Here is a 14,165-nt window from a genome sequence, read left to right as displayed (position 1 = left end):
TAAATTCATTAAATATAGAGCGTGAAATGTTTTTTTTTTTTCACGTGTTGCGGGGTCGGTGGCAATGAATCACACACTATATATCAAACCCATTCTTCTTCTTCTTCTTCTTCTGCTGCTGCTGCTGTTCTTCTACTGCTTCTTTCCACTCTCCACTCTTTCTTATTCCTCCGCTCAAATTCTTGACCTCTTCTTCTATAATTCGAAGCTTTGAAGAGATATCAAACTCACTGCTCCCTGACCATCAAGAACTCCCAATCCTTTCGCCAAGATCCCACCTTTCTCCTCTAATCCAATTCCTCAATGAGTGGAAAAGGAGTTCTCGGAAGCGTATGTAATCAGAGCATCGGGCTTATTCCTTAACTCCATCATATTATTGCTCTTCTCGCATTCCAAACCGTCAGGAATAGCACACACCCAGCAACCAAGAACCGCCAAGAGCTCCAATTCCATCACCAAGATCCCACCTTTCTCCTCCAATTCACTCCTTCAATTCCTTCCAACCAAGACCCAGTTCGCCAAATGGCCTCCGGTAGCCGCCACCAATCCCAGTCCTCCTCAGGAGGCTGCAAGTCTACTAGCAAGGCCGTGGCTCAATACGGCCTCGACGCTAGTCTTCATGCCGTCTTTGAGCAGTCAGGCGAGGCAGGGAAATCCTTCGACTACTTCCAATCCATCTACAACGCTACGTCGTCCTCCTCCATCTCCGAGGACCAGATCGCCGCCTTCCTCTCCAAGATCCAGCGCGGCGGCCTTATCCAGCCCTTCGGTTGCCTCCTCGCCGTCGATGAGTCCTCTTTCCGTGTCCTTGCCTTCAGCGAGAACGCCCCTGAAATGCTCGACGTTTTGCTTCAATGCTCCGTCCCCTCTCTAGATGATAACACCGAACCACCCCTCACTCTTGGCACCGATGTGCGTGGCCTCTTCACCAATTCAAGCTCGATTCTTCTTGAGCGCGCCTTCGCCGCTCGCCAGGTCACCCTTTTCAACCCTTTATGTCTACATTCAAGAACAACCGGTAAGCCATTCTACGCAATTCTCCACCGCATCGATGTCGGAATTGTGATCGACCTTGAGCCGGGGAAAAAGCAAGACCCGGCGCTTTCCATCACCGGCGCGGTCCAGTCACAGAAGCTCGCTCTTCATGCCATCTCACGCCTCCAGGCGCTTCCCAGTGGAGACGTCCAATTACTCTTGGACACCATCGTCAGTCTCGTCCGCGAGTTCACAGGCTACGACCGCGTCATGGTATACAAGTTCCACGAGGACGAGCATGGCGAGGTGGTCGCAGAAAGCAAAAGACAGGATCTTGAACCTTACATTGGCCTTCATTACCCTTCCGCCGACATCCCACAGGCTGCGCGCTTTCTTTTTAAGCAGAACCGGGTGCGGATGATCGCCGATTGCGGTGCCGTCCCTGTTCGGGTGATCCAAGATGAGAACTTGACGCAGCCACTTTGTCTTGTTGGGTCGACACTGCGGGCGCCCCACGAGTGCCACCCTCAGTACATGGCAAACATGGGATCGATCGCATCGCTTGTTATGGCTGTCGTCATTAACAGCAGCGACGATGAGGGGAGGAAGAATTCAGTGAAATTGTGGGGTCTTGTGGTGTGTCACCACACCTCGCCAAGGTGCATATCTTTCCCTCTGCGATGTGCTTGTGAATTCCTAATGCAGTCAATTGGGCTTCAGCTCAACATGGAGTTGCAGTTAGCTCTGCAGCTATCAGAGAAGCGCATCTTGAGGACTCAGACGCTTTTGTGTGACATGTTGCTCCGTGACTCTATAACCGGCATTGTCACCCAAAGTCCTAGTATTATGGACCTTGTGAAGTGTGATGGAGCCGCATTGTACTACCAGGGGATGTATTACCCGCTCGGTGTTGCCCCAACGGAAGCTCAGGTTAAGGACATCATCAGATGGTTATCGGAGTGCCGTGGGGATTCCACTGGTCTGACCACCGACAGTTTGGCCGATGCTGAGTATCCAGGTGCTGCAGCTCTTGGCAATGCGGTCTGTGGAATGGCCATGGCTTGTATCACGCCGAAAGATTACTTGTTCTGGTTTAGGTCACACACAGCCAAAGATATCAGATGGGGTGGTGCGAAGCATTATCCAGAGGAGAAGGATGATGGGCAGCGGATGCACCCTCGCTCTTCATTTAAGGCTTTCCTCGAGGTAGTCAAGTGTAGGAGCATGCCATGGGAAAATGCAGAGATGGACGCAATACACTCACTGCAGCTTATTTTGAGGGGCGCCTTTAGGGATGCTGCAGAGGCGTCCAGTAAGTCAAAGGTCACTATCGACGATTTGGAGTTGCAAGGCATAGAAGAGCTTAGAACTGTTGCAAAGGAGATGGTCAGGTTGATAGAGACAGCAACTGCACCAATTTTTGCGGTTGATTCGAATGGACGTATAAATGGTTGGAATGCAAAGATCGCTGAATTGACAGGTCTCCCATTTGAGGAAGCTACGGGCAAATCACTGGTTCATGATCTTGTATATGAGGGATGCGAGGATGTTGTAGACAAGCTTCTCTGCCGGGCTTTGAGAGGTAAACTTCCTTTCCCTTTCTTATATTTGATTAGATATGTTGCACTATTTATTGTCGCTTGAAGTTCTAATTGTTTCAGTGGGTGCAGCTTTTTTTCTTCTTGTCCATATAGATATTTGCTCGCATAATCTAAGCAAGATGGAACAGCTTTTTATCTTCTTGTCCAAATAGATATTTGCTCGGATAATCTAAGCTAGATAGAAGCTTACTATGCTAGTTTTAATTTTTATCCTTTAGTTATAATCTTGGTTAACATCATATTATTTCCAGATGGAACATCGTTAATTTGGCGATCATTCAGCAATCTCAGTTCATGCAGGTGAAGAAGATAAAAGTGTAGAGATAAAGCTGAAGACATTTGGCTCACAGCGATCCAAAAATGCTATCTTTGTGATAGTCAACGCCTGTTCCAGTAGGGATTACACAAACAACATTGTAGGTGTATGTTTTGTTGGCCAGGATGTTACAGGGCAGAAAGTGGTCACGGATAAGTTTATTCATATACAAGGTGATTACAAAGCTATTGTGCACAGTCCTAACCCTCTGATACCCCCTATATTTTCTTCGGATGGGAATGCCTGCTGCTCAGAATGGAATCCAGCAATGGAAAAGCTTACTGGTTGGCTAAGAGAGGAAATAATTGGGAAATTTCTGGTTGGAGAGGTGTTTGGCAGTTGCTGTCGACTTAAGGGTCCAGACGCACTCACAAAATTCATGATCGTCCTCCACAATGCTATAGGAGGAAAGGAAACAAACAAATTTCCTTTTTCCTTCTATCACAAGAATGGCAAGCATGTCCAGGCTCTATTGACAGCGCACACGACAAGTGACATCAATGGTCAAGTAATTGGAGCTTTCTGCTTCGTGCAGATTGCAAGTCCTGAATTGCAAAAATCTCTTGAAGTTCAGAGGCAACAAGAAAAGAAATGCTATGCAAGAATGAATAAGTTGGCTTTCATTTTCCAAGAGATTAAGAATCCACTCAGTGGTATCCGATTTACGAACTCTCTGTTGGAGATGGCAGAATTAAATGACGATCAGAAGCAGTTTCTGGAGACAAGTGCTTCTTGTGAAGGGCAGCTGCTGAAAATCATAAAGGATGCTGATCTGCAAACCGTCGACTATGGGTTAGTTGTCTTCCCTTTGAGAGTTATTAGGAAGTTTTACTTTACAAGTATCATTATTCATTTAGTTCCATGTTCTTGTCCAGCTATTCTACTTGATATCTTCTCCTGGCGTTTCAATAAGATTGACTATAATTTAGTCTGCCAGTGATATGCAGAATACAAGTAAATAGGAAAAGTAGAATTTTGCATTAGAAATTTCATTACACGCATAAGGCAGCTATTCTTTGTATAAAACGCATAAACCTGTTGATACCTGTCGTGCTTCTCCGGTTGAAGACCTTTGTTTTGTCCTCCATATTGCATCTATTAGGATGCAGGAAGTACAGGGATTTTCCCTATATATATGCAACTAGATAAGACAGGTAGGCAAGTGTATCAATCAGAAGGCATCCCATACGAGTTCTCCTAGATAAGTAGTACAGGGACAAATGAAATATATTTTATTTGCAAATTTATAGAAGCCAAATACTAATAGTCACATTGTGGCTGCAGATTACATGGATTGCTCATTTGCTCAATCCTCTGCGGATCATTATGAAACTTGGGTATGATCAGTTAAAATACTGATTCTTGCAGTTTCTAACATCTGCATATAATTACATATATGTTATAGTTCTCCGTCTTTCTTCTAACCATTTTTTGAGATGCAAAGTGCTTCACCATATTTTCTTTTTCAAATCTCAGCTCAAACATTTTTTGCAGAATTATGTTTCTGAGCATTCTCATGTCCTCATGAATCTTGAGGGCTGCCTGTGTAAACTTCTATATTATTGGCAATTGAGATTTTGTAATAGACATCCGTTTTTTTCTCAATTGGATGCAATCTTATTGTTTACTGTTATAAATTTACTAATCTCAATCTTTTGATAACAGCTCCTTGGTGCTTGACAAAGGTGACTTTTTAGTTGGACGTGTTATAAATGCTGTTGTAAGCCAAGTCATGATTTTGGTGAGAGAAAGAGGCTTAAAATTGATTCGGGATATTCCTGAGGAAATAAAAGATATATCTGTATATGGTGATCAGTTCAGAATTCAGCAAGTTTTAGCTGAATTTTTGCTGAACATGGTGCAGCGTGCACCGCCACAAAGTGGTTGGGTAGAAATCCAAGCTAGCCTGAATTGGAAGCAGAATTCTGTTGGAAATGTAACAGTACTTCTTTTCAGGTTTGCTACTTTACTCTTATAAGCTATAGAATGCAGCCCAGCAGGAAAATGCTTCTGCTTTGAAAAATTTAACTGTTTCTCCAAGGTTGAAATTTCATTAATTTATTGTCATATAATCAGAATATTGGTATCTAGATCGTCTTTTATGTGCATTACTCTTGTGCTTGAATATATTTTTCCCATGAATGCGTCCTACTTATATAGAAATAAATACACAATGTAATATGGACAACTATTTCATTAATTTAACTTGGCTAATTTCTTCTGAGAGTTGAGCAATACCTAACTGGTAAATTTAAGCATATTAGTACTGATATTTATAGATTAAACTAACTGTTAATGTGCCAGACTATTTTCTTATAATCTCGAGGGAAAGAGAGAGACACTTGTTCAATGTCTTTCTTATCCCTCCTGTCATATTTTTCATGTATTCTGGCCCTGCATCTTTTCTCTCCCTTATTTTCATATTGGTCTTTTTTGTCAATTTGCAAGCAGGTGGCTTGGTTCTTATATTGCTTACTTTTCTTACCTTATGAGTTATGAATGATCTGATAATGGATGCACCTTTGAAGTTTGCAGGCTGGATATTCGCCCATTAGTTATAACAATAAGTTTAAGGCCCTTTAGTTAAATTTACTGATGATATCTTTGTACTATGCTGCAGGTTTACTTGCCCTGGTGAGGGTCTTCCTCCAGAAGTCGTACAAGACATGTTTCATAATTCCCACTGGACGACCCAAGAAGGTCTTGGATTAAGTATGTGCCGGAAGATCCTTAAGTCAATGGATGGTGAGGTCCAATATGTCAGGGAGTCGGAAAGATGCTTCTTCCTCACCATGATTGAACTGCCTGCATCCCAGAGAGGTGGAAGAAGAAAGGACTGATTCTTTTAGCCTCACTTAGACAATTAGCACTATCATTACCATGATACATGATAGCTTAAAAGGCTGCATACAGAGAGGCTTCAGGTGGATGAGCAAGAGCAATATCCCAAAGGGACATCACTGGAACGCTTTAGCGACTCACTGAAAGCTGCACACAGAGAGGCTTAGTTAGGTAACATATGGCCTATTGCTATGTAAATTTCTAGTTCCTGATATCTGCTTGATGTTTTTTAAAGCTGCAAGCAGGATGTCAGACTGAAAGGTTTGCTTTTCTGTCCTTTTCCCTTTGAGATCCCTGTGTTTCTTGACTAGGCTTTACTTGTGGTAGCACAACAAGAGCGAGGGGAATGATTTTTTTTTTTTTTTTTTGCTTCTTTTCTTTCAGCTTATTTTCATAATACGAATTTGAATCTTAATTTTTTTTTTCTCTGACTATATAACTCAATATAGTAAAATTTTCAGAATTGCGATGCACTGTGCGAATTGTGGTACATATTTTTAGGAAACATCTAATTAGTACATAATTTTATGGCAGCCATTAGCCAACATGTGATGTGATTAATGCCATCTTTCCTTCACATGTATATGTTGCAAATTGCATCCTTTTCTTCTGCATCACGCCATTTTTTTTTCCGTAATTGATCATTCATGCTTGTTCTATGAGAGAGAGAAATGAAAACTTAATGATATCACAATTAACATTCATGTTGTATTTTTGTAACGCTAATAAACTTCAGACATAATCTTTTTAAGTTTCAATAAAACAAGGACTGTGGCCTGTTGATAAAAAATAATAATAAAAAATAAACTTGACATATGAAACTCGTGCATCATAGTATATTTGGAAACAAGTGTTTCCTTTTCTGTTGTTCTCATTAATCTGAGTTTGTTGCGTCAATGTTCTAAATCAAGGTAGAGGATTTTCTCAAATTAATACCAAGGCATGGAGAACTACAGTTCTTGTATGAATTTATCACTTGAAATACGTAGTACACCGATTTGATATTGTTAAATATGTTATTCGTATTTCTAGCCATCTTTCTTTTCCATATACCTCTATTAACATATATAGATTATAGACATGAAGGCATACATTATTATAGGGTTGGTTACCCAAGCATTTGCTTTAGACATTGACAATAAATTCAAATGAAAATTTGGGGATTAGAAAAATGTATATATATATATATATATATATATATATATGGGTGTGTATGTATCATATTTACAAATAAAACTCTATATTTTGACGATGTTATAAATAAAACTCTCTTTTAATATTAACAAATAGAGCCTTCTATTTTAAAAATATCTAGCCACATCTTACCATTTGATAGATAAATATAATTTAACCTGACTATTAAGTTAACTTAACTATAGGACCAAATTAAGCCTCCAAATATAGCATAGAGACAAATCAAAATATCAATTTTTTGAAAATGAATAAATTAAGTCCTAAAATATTAAAATAGCATCCAAACACCTAATATAATAAGATTTATGGATTCAAATCTCAAATATCGTATTAGATGAGTGGGATAAAAATATTTAGAAATTTAAAAGTATCATTCGATATGTGGATAAAATAATCTACTTTTTATTTCATTCCCTAGAGTGCTTGTTAAATATTTAGACTCAATGACACCCCTTGCCAATGACCCATGGGTGACTAATAATTCATTTTGTTTTATACCTTTTTTTTTTGACCCGACCCGGGTTACTAAGTCTCTCAATGTTTCTGCCTTGCTTGATAAGGGGCTCTGGGACCTTGGGACCATTAGAGATGGCTTCGGGAATGGTTTCCATAATCTCATCCTTAGAATTTGAACAAGGATCTGGGTAAACCTAGTGCTAAGGCTATCTATGATTTTTTTAGGCCCAGAATGGAAAGAATTATGGAAGCTTAAGATTAATCCTAGGGTTAAATTTTTCATCTGAAAAGTGATTAAATGTAGGATTCCCACTTGGGTCTTTCTTCAGTGCTTGCATATAGGCCCAACGACTCTGTGGATCACCTGTTCTATGCCCTTCTGAGCCTTTCACCCTTCGGATGAGTAAATAAATTTAGCTGGTCTCTCAATTCTATTTTTTATATAAATAAATGCACTTAACTCACTGTTGCTTAGTATTTTATTTACAAATAATAAAAAGAACTGGCTTTATTTATAATATGGTTAAAATGGTGTTATGTGTAATTTTCTCTCTCTATATGTTGGACAGACAGTATCGAATTTCTGTTCAAGCATTACCTATTCTATGTGCCACTTCTCTACTTCAGCAGTAGTATGTTTGGAATTTAATTAGGGCTACATTTTGGTATTTGAAGCCAACTCACATCTCTCTGGCTTGCATTCATAGAGAGTTAGAGATAAAGAAGCTTCACTGCAGCATCCTTATGGAAGCAGCATTTATATTCATAACTGTACATTGCAAGTGCAGTCGATCTCATGATCGTATATATCCTCAAATCAAGGATATGTGTATATATATCTTATCAGGGACAGAAGCAACTTTATTCAACGGGACGAGAAAATAGCAAGAGAGCAATTTATGACATCTTTTACCTTCATTTCTGTTAGGTAAGACATGATGTCTAACATTTATGATAGAAAACAGACAGCGCACGCTATTCTCCAATGGAGAAAAAGAAACATGGTATCATATATTTTAGCTTGTGACTTCGAATTTTGCAATTGATTTATAGCCGAAAATATGGCTTTAGTGAATCATCGTTAGTTTTGAATGAAAATTATAATATTGAGTGCTTAAGTTTGAAGTATATAAAAGTAGATTAAAATCAGACTAAGCCACGAATAGATATAAACTGTAATTTGCCTTAAAAATTTTCGTGCTTTCTAGAATCGCTGGTGGTGGCCAGATTAGTGAGATTATGCAACTCAACTTGCAATTTTTTTTGTAACTTTCTCGTGGTGCTCTCACATTAGTGCTGAGCAAGTGGATAGCAACAGATCGGACATAGAAGATGACAAGGATGTAGAAAAGGAATGATGCATTTAAGAGATACTTAAGAAATATACTTGAACAACCAATTAAATTTTGAGTCGTCTTAATTAGTTTGGTGAGGTAATGGGGACAAGTTTAATTACCAATGTAATCTTTTGGGTGTGCCCTATATGCCCTTAATTAATCCATCTTCTATCATCTATCTACTTACTTATGAGATCTCGTTGCAACTTTAATATATATCACTCAAATGAAGAGATTTGTTTTTAGTTGCAGTTTTATAGTACTTTGCCTAGTGTATCTGCGTGAGATGATTCATGTCCAGTATATCAAGTACAAGGGCTCACAAATTATCAAAATAATAATAGTAGTAGTAGTAATAATAATGATAAAGCATCAAAATATGTTGAGAATCTCATGGGCTCACAAATTATCAAAATCTAATTGCTCTTAAACGTACCAATTAACTTCCTAATCCTGCAATTTAATTTAAACCTATTATTACTTTCCTTTTCCTCATTCAGTGAACCTTAGCCTGCTCTCCTGTACTCGATCATGATGTCGTTACCTTTTTCTATCTCCTCTTCAATTTCCCTAACCACTCGTTTTATGAGTCGCAAATACAGAAGGATATATTTCCACCTCCTTGGATATTGCATGCATGCATGCAAACGAGTACGTAGAAATTAATCTTGGATCCAATGGGCCGCGCTGGATGGTAACGCAAATTGGAAAGATCAAATTAAGTTGGTTGAGAGTTGCGCGTGCATTAAAAATCGGGGTGGCACCGTCGTCATCGCACCAGAGGGACTCAACATGCAGTAGTCAAGCCGCGGCTGTGGACTTTCTTGGCTCCTCCTGTGGATTAGTGGGTCTCAAGAGAGCCAACTACCTGCATTAAATTCTCGCTTTATATATACAGTACGTATTGCTCCGACTTTAAGCACAGGAAGTAGTACTGAGATCTGTTCGTGAGAAGAGATGGGGAGGGTTGTGAAGTGTGGATTGGGAATGGGGCTAATAGTGGTATTAGCTATGGTGATGGTGGTGGAGTTAAGCGAAGGACGGCGGCTTGAGAAGGATAACTTTCTTGGGGGTGGAGGTGGGTTAGGTGGCGGCGGTGGATTTGGAGGTGGAGGTGGTCTTGGTGGCGGAGGTGGCCTTGGTGGTGGACTTGGTGGAGGTGGTGGTGTTGGTGGTGGCCTTGGAGGAGGTGGTGGTGCTGGAGGTGGACTTGGTGGAGGTGGTGGCCTTGGAGGAGGTGGTGGTGCTGGAGGTGGACTTGGTGGAGGTGGTGGTGCTGGTGGAGGAGCTGGAGGTGGATTTGGAGGTGGAAAAGGCGGCGGTCTTGGTGGTGGAGTAGGTGGCGGAGCTGGTGGTGGAGCTGGTGGAGGTGCAGGTGCTGGTGGTGGATTTGGCGGTGGCAAAGGAGGTGGGGTTGGCGGGGGCGTTGGTGGTGGTGGTGGTGCTGGTGGAGGTGCCGGTGGTGGCTTGGGTGGCGGAAAAGGTGGTGGATTTGGCGGTGGTGTTGGTGGAGGATCTGGCGGTGGCATTGGTGGCGGAGCTGGTGGAGGGGTAGGAGGAGGTGGTGGCGCCGGTGGAGGTGTTGGTGGTGGATTCGGTGGCGGCAAAGGCGGCGGCGTTGGCGTTGGAGCCGGTGGAGGTGCTGGTGGTGGCTTTGGTGGCGGGAAAGGCGGAGGAATTGGTGGTGGCATCGGTGGCGGCAAAGGTGGCGGATTTGGCGGTGGTGTTGGCGGAGGAGCTGGAGGAGGTGCCGGTGGAGGATTTGGTGGTGGAGCAGGAGGTGGCGGAGGCGTTGGCGGTGGTACCGGTGGCGGATTCGGAGCAGGCGGCGGAGGACTTGGCGGTGGCGGTGGCTTTGGAGGTGGTGCAGGTGGCGGTGCTGGTGGTGGTGGAGGATTTGGAGGAGGAGGAGGAGGTGGTGGTGGTTTTTAAGTAAGTATGCATCAATTTGTGGAGAGCCTAAGTTGTGTACTATACATAGGGGAAATTATTATCTCCATGCTACCTAAGTTCATTTTACTGTAACAACTATGTATTTGAGTATTTTGCACTTCATGATCAATAAGAGTTTGCTTCCGATGATCTAAGCTCACTATTTTTATGTCCATATTGTTTTGGTAGATAACCAAAATAACATACATTCTCTTAACAAAGTAGTTCTTGCTTTAGATCACCACCACTATAGTGTGATGGTCGAAATTTTATCAGTCCATGATATAGGTTATATATTTAAATTTCTCCGGTCTTAGATATAAGATTTTGATTAATTTCTACTACAGATTCACGGCCTATCAAAGAAAAGAAAAGAAAAGTACATCTTGCTGTTAAAAATAGCCGATAACGTACGTACTTCAAGAAGAACACTATCAATGGTCAAGAGAAATATATATACTCTTCTCATTATATTAAGAGGAAAACTGAGGACACCATGTAAGACTTACATTAAATAAGTTTCCATATATCATCATACATGATCTAAAAAATAAACGGATTACGTACTCAGAGAGATACAACAATTAAAGATCAATCTGCTCGATCGATCTCAGTAGTAGTAAACAGGCAACCATTCCTTGCCTTTGATGAAATCTATGGTGGTGAATGGAGATGCCTCTTCCTTGCTGAGCTGTCGTGACCATTTCACACGACGTTCCACGTCAGCACCCGGTCCACGGCAGTCATACTGTCCGAGTAGCAGATTGCTGCAAAGCAAACTCATCAAAGATCAAAATAAAGCCTAACATTGATTCATTTCTTTTTTTCTTTTCTTTTTTGCGTGCATACCCTTTTAAGATTTCTTATTTGCTGAGATTATTTTTTGATACTTATAAATTAAAAGCTTAGTAATTATAAAACAAGATGCTTTCTTTTCAATACTAATTCTTCCCTCTCCTAAATTTAAAAAAAAAATAAAAAATTTCACATGTTCTTTTATTTCTCAATAAGTACATTTTAGTATTGAAGACTAAACTATGTAATAAGAAGTTCAAAATTATTAATTGAAAAACCTTATATATGTTTTCTCTCTTTATATCTAAAATATTTCTAATTAGATTCGAGATATTGGCTTACTCGGTGCTGCCGTCGTAGCTCCAGTTGGTCCAACCGGCAGGGTTGACGGTCCTGGAGAGGTACGTTTTTGCAAAAATAACCCGGGAATAAGCTTCGTTTGCTCGGCCTAAGAAGACGTCGCCGACTCCGTAAACTTTTCCTTTCAAGAAGACGAAGCCACTTTGGTCGTCTTCAGATTGCCTGTTGTGAGCTGTGATGGATCCGAGGATCTTTGTCCTCCTGTCCGGAAGAACGAATATCTCGCAGCTCTGCATTCCATTAAACGTGTAGATATGTGAGGAGAATCTTTGATTTCTAAACTCGATCGAGCTGCCATTGAAGTTTCCATCTAGAGATCAACGAGATGATAACATAGTGAGCACTTGCCTGGAAGATGGATTGGCCACGGCCAAAGATGAAGTCAATGTTGCCTTGGATGTAGCCGCTCTCATAGTAATGCCTTCCCTTCCGATCAAAGAGGGTGTTGTGAGAGCTATAGAAGGCACAGTGGTAGAAAGCATTCTTGTCGCCGGAGACCAGCGCCGCCACCGACTGGTTCATCGGCGTGTTCCGCAATCCCATCGACGCATCATTCTATCGACAAATTACAGTTCATCAATTTGTCATTGACTTAAAGGATAACAAAGCTTTATTGGCCGTAATATTTTCTACTAAGAATAAATTATAAAATGACGAAATTACACCATTGAGAGTAATTAATTTTTTTTATTCGACTAAAGGTTGACTAATAACTGCAACTTGGTCTGAACTATAGAGGAGTTAAATGTTTAAGTTTAAATCGTATGGAGGTGAGTTGAAATTGGCCTAAACCACTATAAGTAAATTGTAATTTATCTTATAAATAAATAGAAATTCTTAATTTGCATGAGAGATGGTTGTCATATCTACATGGAATGGAAGTTAGAAAGGTTAAGAAGGAGACTAGACCTTGAAGCTAATGCCAAAGGCAATGAAGTTGTCAGCCCACACACTGAAGGTTGCAGACTCTGTGTTGTTATTGGAGTTCTCTTTCCATACTATGGTTGTCCTTCCCTTGCCATTGCCTCTCAAGTATATGTAAGGCTTGTTCTCTGGTATCACAACCTTCTCTCTACAAAATTAATTCACTCAATAATGTCGCTATGTGAAACTATAACATTACATCGGAGATAAACTTCATAATAAAAGAATATATATTACTTTCATTCAAGCCTTAAATAAGAAATAGAGAGTATTCATGATATTTGTAGTGAGGAAATTTTGTAAAATTATCCAACATTTTTTATTTATTATCATTCTCAACCCCATCAAATGAATATTTAATATCTTAAAAATACTCGGGATTAAATTTTAATCTAACAGTAGCTAATAAACTAGCGAATATTTTCTTATTAGTTTTAAAAAAATTATGTATTTAAAGTACCTTTCGTTTGACTTTAAAAGGTGATTCCTCTTTTATTTTTATCTTAATTTTAAAATTTTACTGAGGCGTATTAAAATTATTTTGCATCTATAGTTAGTATAACATATATATGATAAATATCCATGACCATAATTTTTTTTGAGGTATTAAAAATAAAATACAAGGCCCAAAGATAAATATCATATAGTAGCTTGTGGATGACAATAAATAAATAAATAAAACATATGGCATTTTTGACAAATTTTCGTTGATATGGAGTGAAAAATATATACCTATAAACGCCTGCCTTGATATGAAGAATAATCCAATCCGAATTTCCCTCGGGGACTGCATCAATGGCAGCCTGAACCGTCTTGAATTCTTCCGACGGACCGATGAGTAACGAGCGATTTGTTTGAATCTTCGAAGTGAGGAGGGGGGCATCGATGATGATCTTTGTCTTGTGGGTGCCGGCGAGAGCTCCTCCGAAGATGGAGGAGAGCGAGAGGAGAAGGATTATAGCTGCCCATGAGCTAAGGAGAGGGGAGAAGGAAGAAGATGATGACATGTTTGGTTGCTTGCAAGATTACTCACAATGTCATGGAGAAAGAGAGTGAGAGAGAGAGAGAGAGAGAGAGAGAGAGAGAGAGAGAGAGAGAGAGAGAGAGAGAGAGAGAGAGAGAGAGAGAGAGAGAGGGTTTAATAAAAGGCCCTCCTTTTATTCCGTTGCTTTCTAGCAGAGGTGGGGAGAAGAAGGCGGGAAGTAGTTTAAACCAGGCAAACCATATTCTGTTCATCTATGTTTGGGTCTTTTAAATTTTCCCAACTAATTAATCAAATGAAGTGATATTGAGCTGGGAGTCAAAGTCTAATTAATCTAACTTGTTTGACTACTCTAATTATACTATGATTTAGCTAATGAAAATTCGAATTTTAATAATATCGATATTTAGTAAACTGTCGACATTATTAAATTTTTACTTTTTTTCAAAAGA

The 14,165-nt window shown here is 40.1% G+C and overlaps 2 protein-coding genes across 4 annotated transcripts; one reads left to right on the top strand and one right to left on the bottom strand.

Annotated features, from left to right (window-relative positions):
* Positions 1–132: 132 nt before the first annotated feature.
* LOC140791497 (phytochrome B-like) lies at positions 133–6,206 on the top strand. 3 transcript variants are annotated; one of them, XM_073142095.1, is made up of 5 exons: positions 133–2,557; positions 2,877–3,684; positions 4,558–4,828; positions 5,231–5,243; positions 5,476–6,190. In XM_073142095.1, exons 1-5 carry the CDS (start codon positions 523–525, stop codon positions 5,730–5,732), a joined length of 3,384 nt encoding a protein of 1,127 aa, XP_072998196.1. In that variant the 5' UTR covers positions 133–522; the 3' UTR covers positions 5,733–6,190. The 3 variants fall into 3 exon arrangements, with proteins under 3 accessions (XP_072998196.1, XP_072998194.1, XP_072998195.1); XM_073142093.1 differs by lacking the exon at positions 5,231–5,243 and having other exon boundaries at positions 4,558–4,848; positions 5,513–6,206; XM_073142094.1 differs by lacking the exons at positions 5,231–5,243; positions 5,476–6,190 and adding an exon at positions 4,177–4,229 and having other exon boundaries at positions 4,558–4,698.
* A 4,884-nt stretch (positions 6,207–11,090) lies between these two features.
* Positions 11,091–13,932, bottom strand: LOC140790062 (probable pectinesterase 67). The gene is made up of 5 exons (XM_073139975.1): positions 13,464–13,932; positions 12,717–12,879; positions 12,156–12,362; positions 11,790–12,037; positions 11,091–11,419 (listed from the first exon to the last, which is right to left on the bottom strand). The coding sequence occupies exons 1-5, from the start codon at positions 13,736–13,738 to the stop codon at positions 11,263–11,265; spliced, it is 1,050 nt and encodes a 349-aa protein (XP_072996076.1). The 5' UTR covers positions 13,739–13,932; the 3' UTR covers positions 11,091–11,262.
* Positions 13,933–14,165: the final 233 nt, after the last annotated feature.

The sequence above is a fragment of the Typha latifolia genome, chromosome 6, assembly GCF_019914945.1.
Source record: "Typha latifolia isolate L0001 chromosome 6, TyphaL0001v2, whole genome shotgun sequence".
Lineage (NCBI taxonomy): Eukaryota > Viridiplantae > Streptophyta > Magnoliopsida > Poales > Typhaceae > Typha > Typha latifolia.
This window is presented reverse-complemented; position numbering and strand designations above follow the sequence as displayed.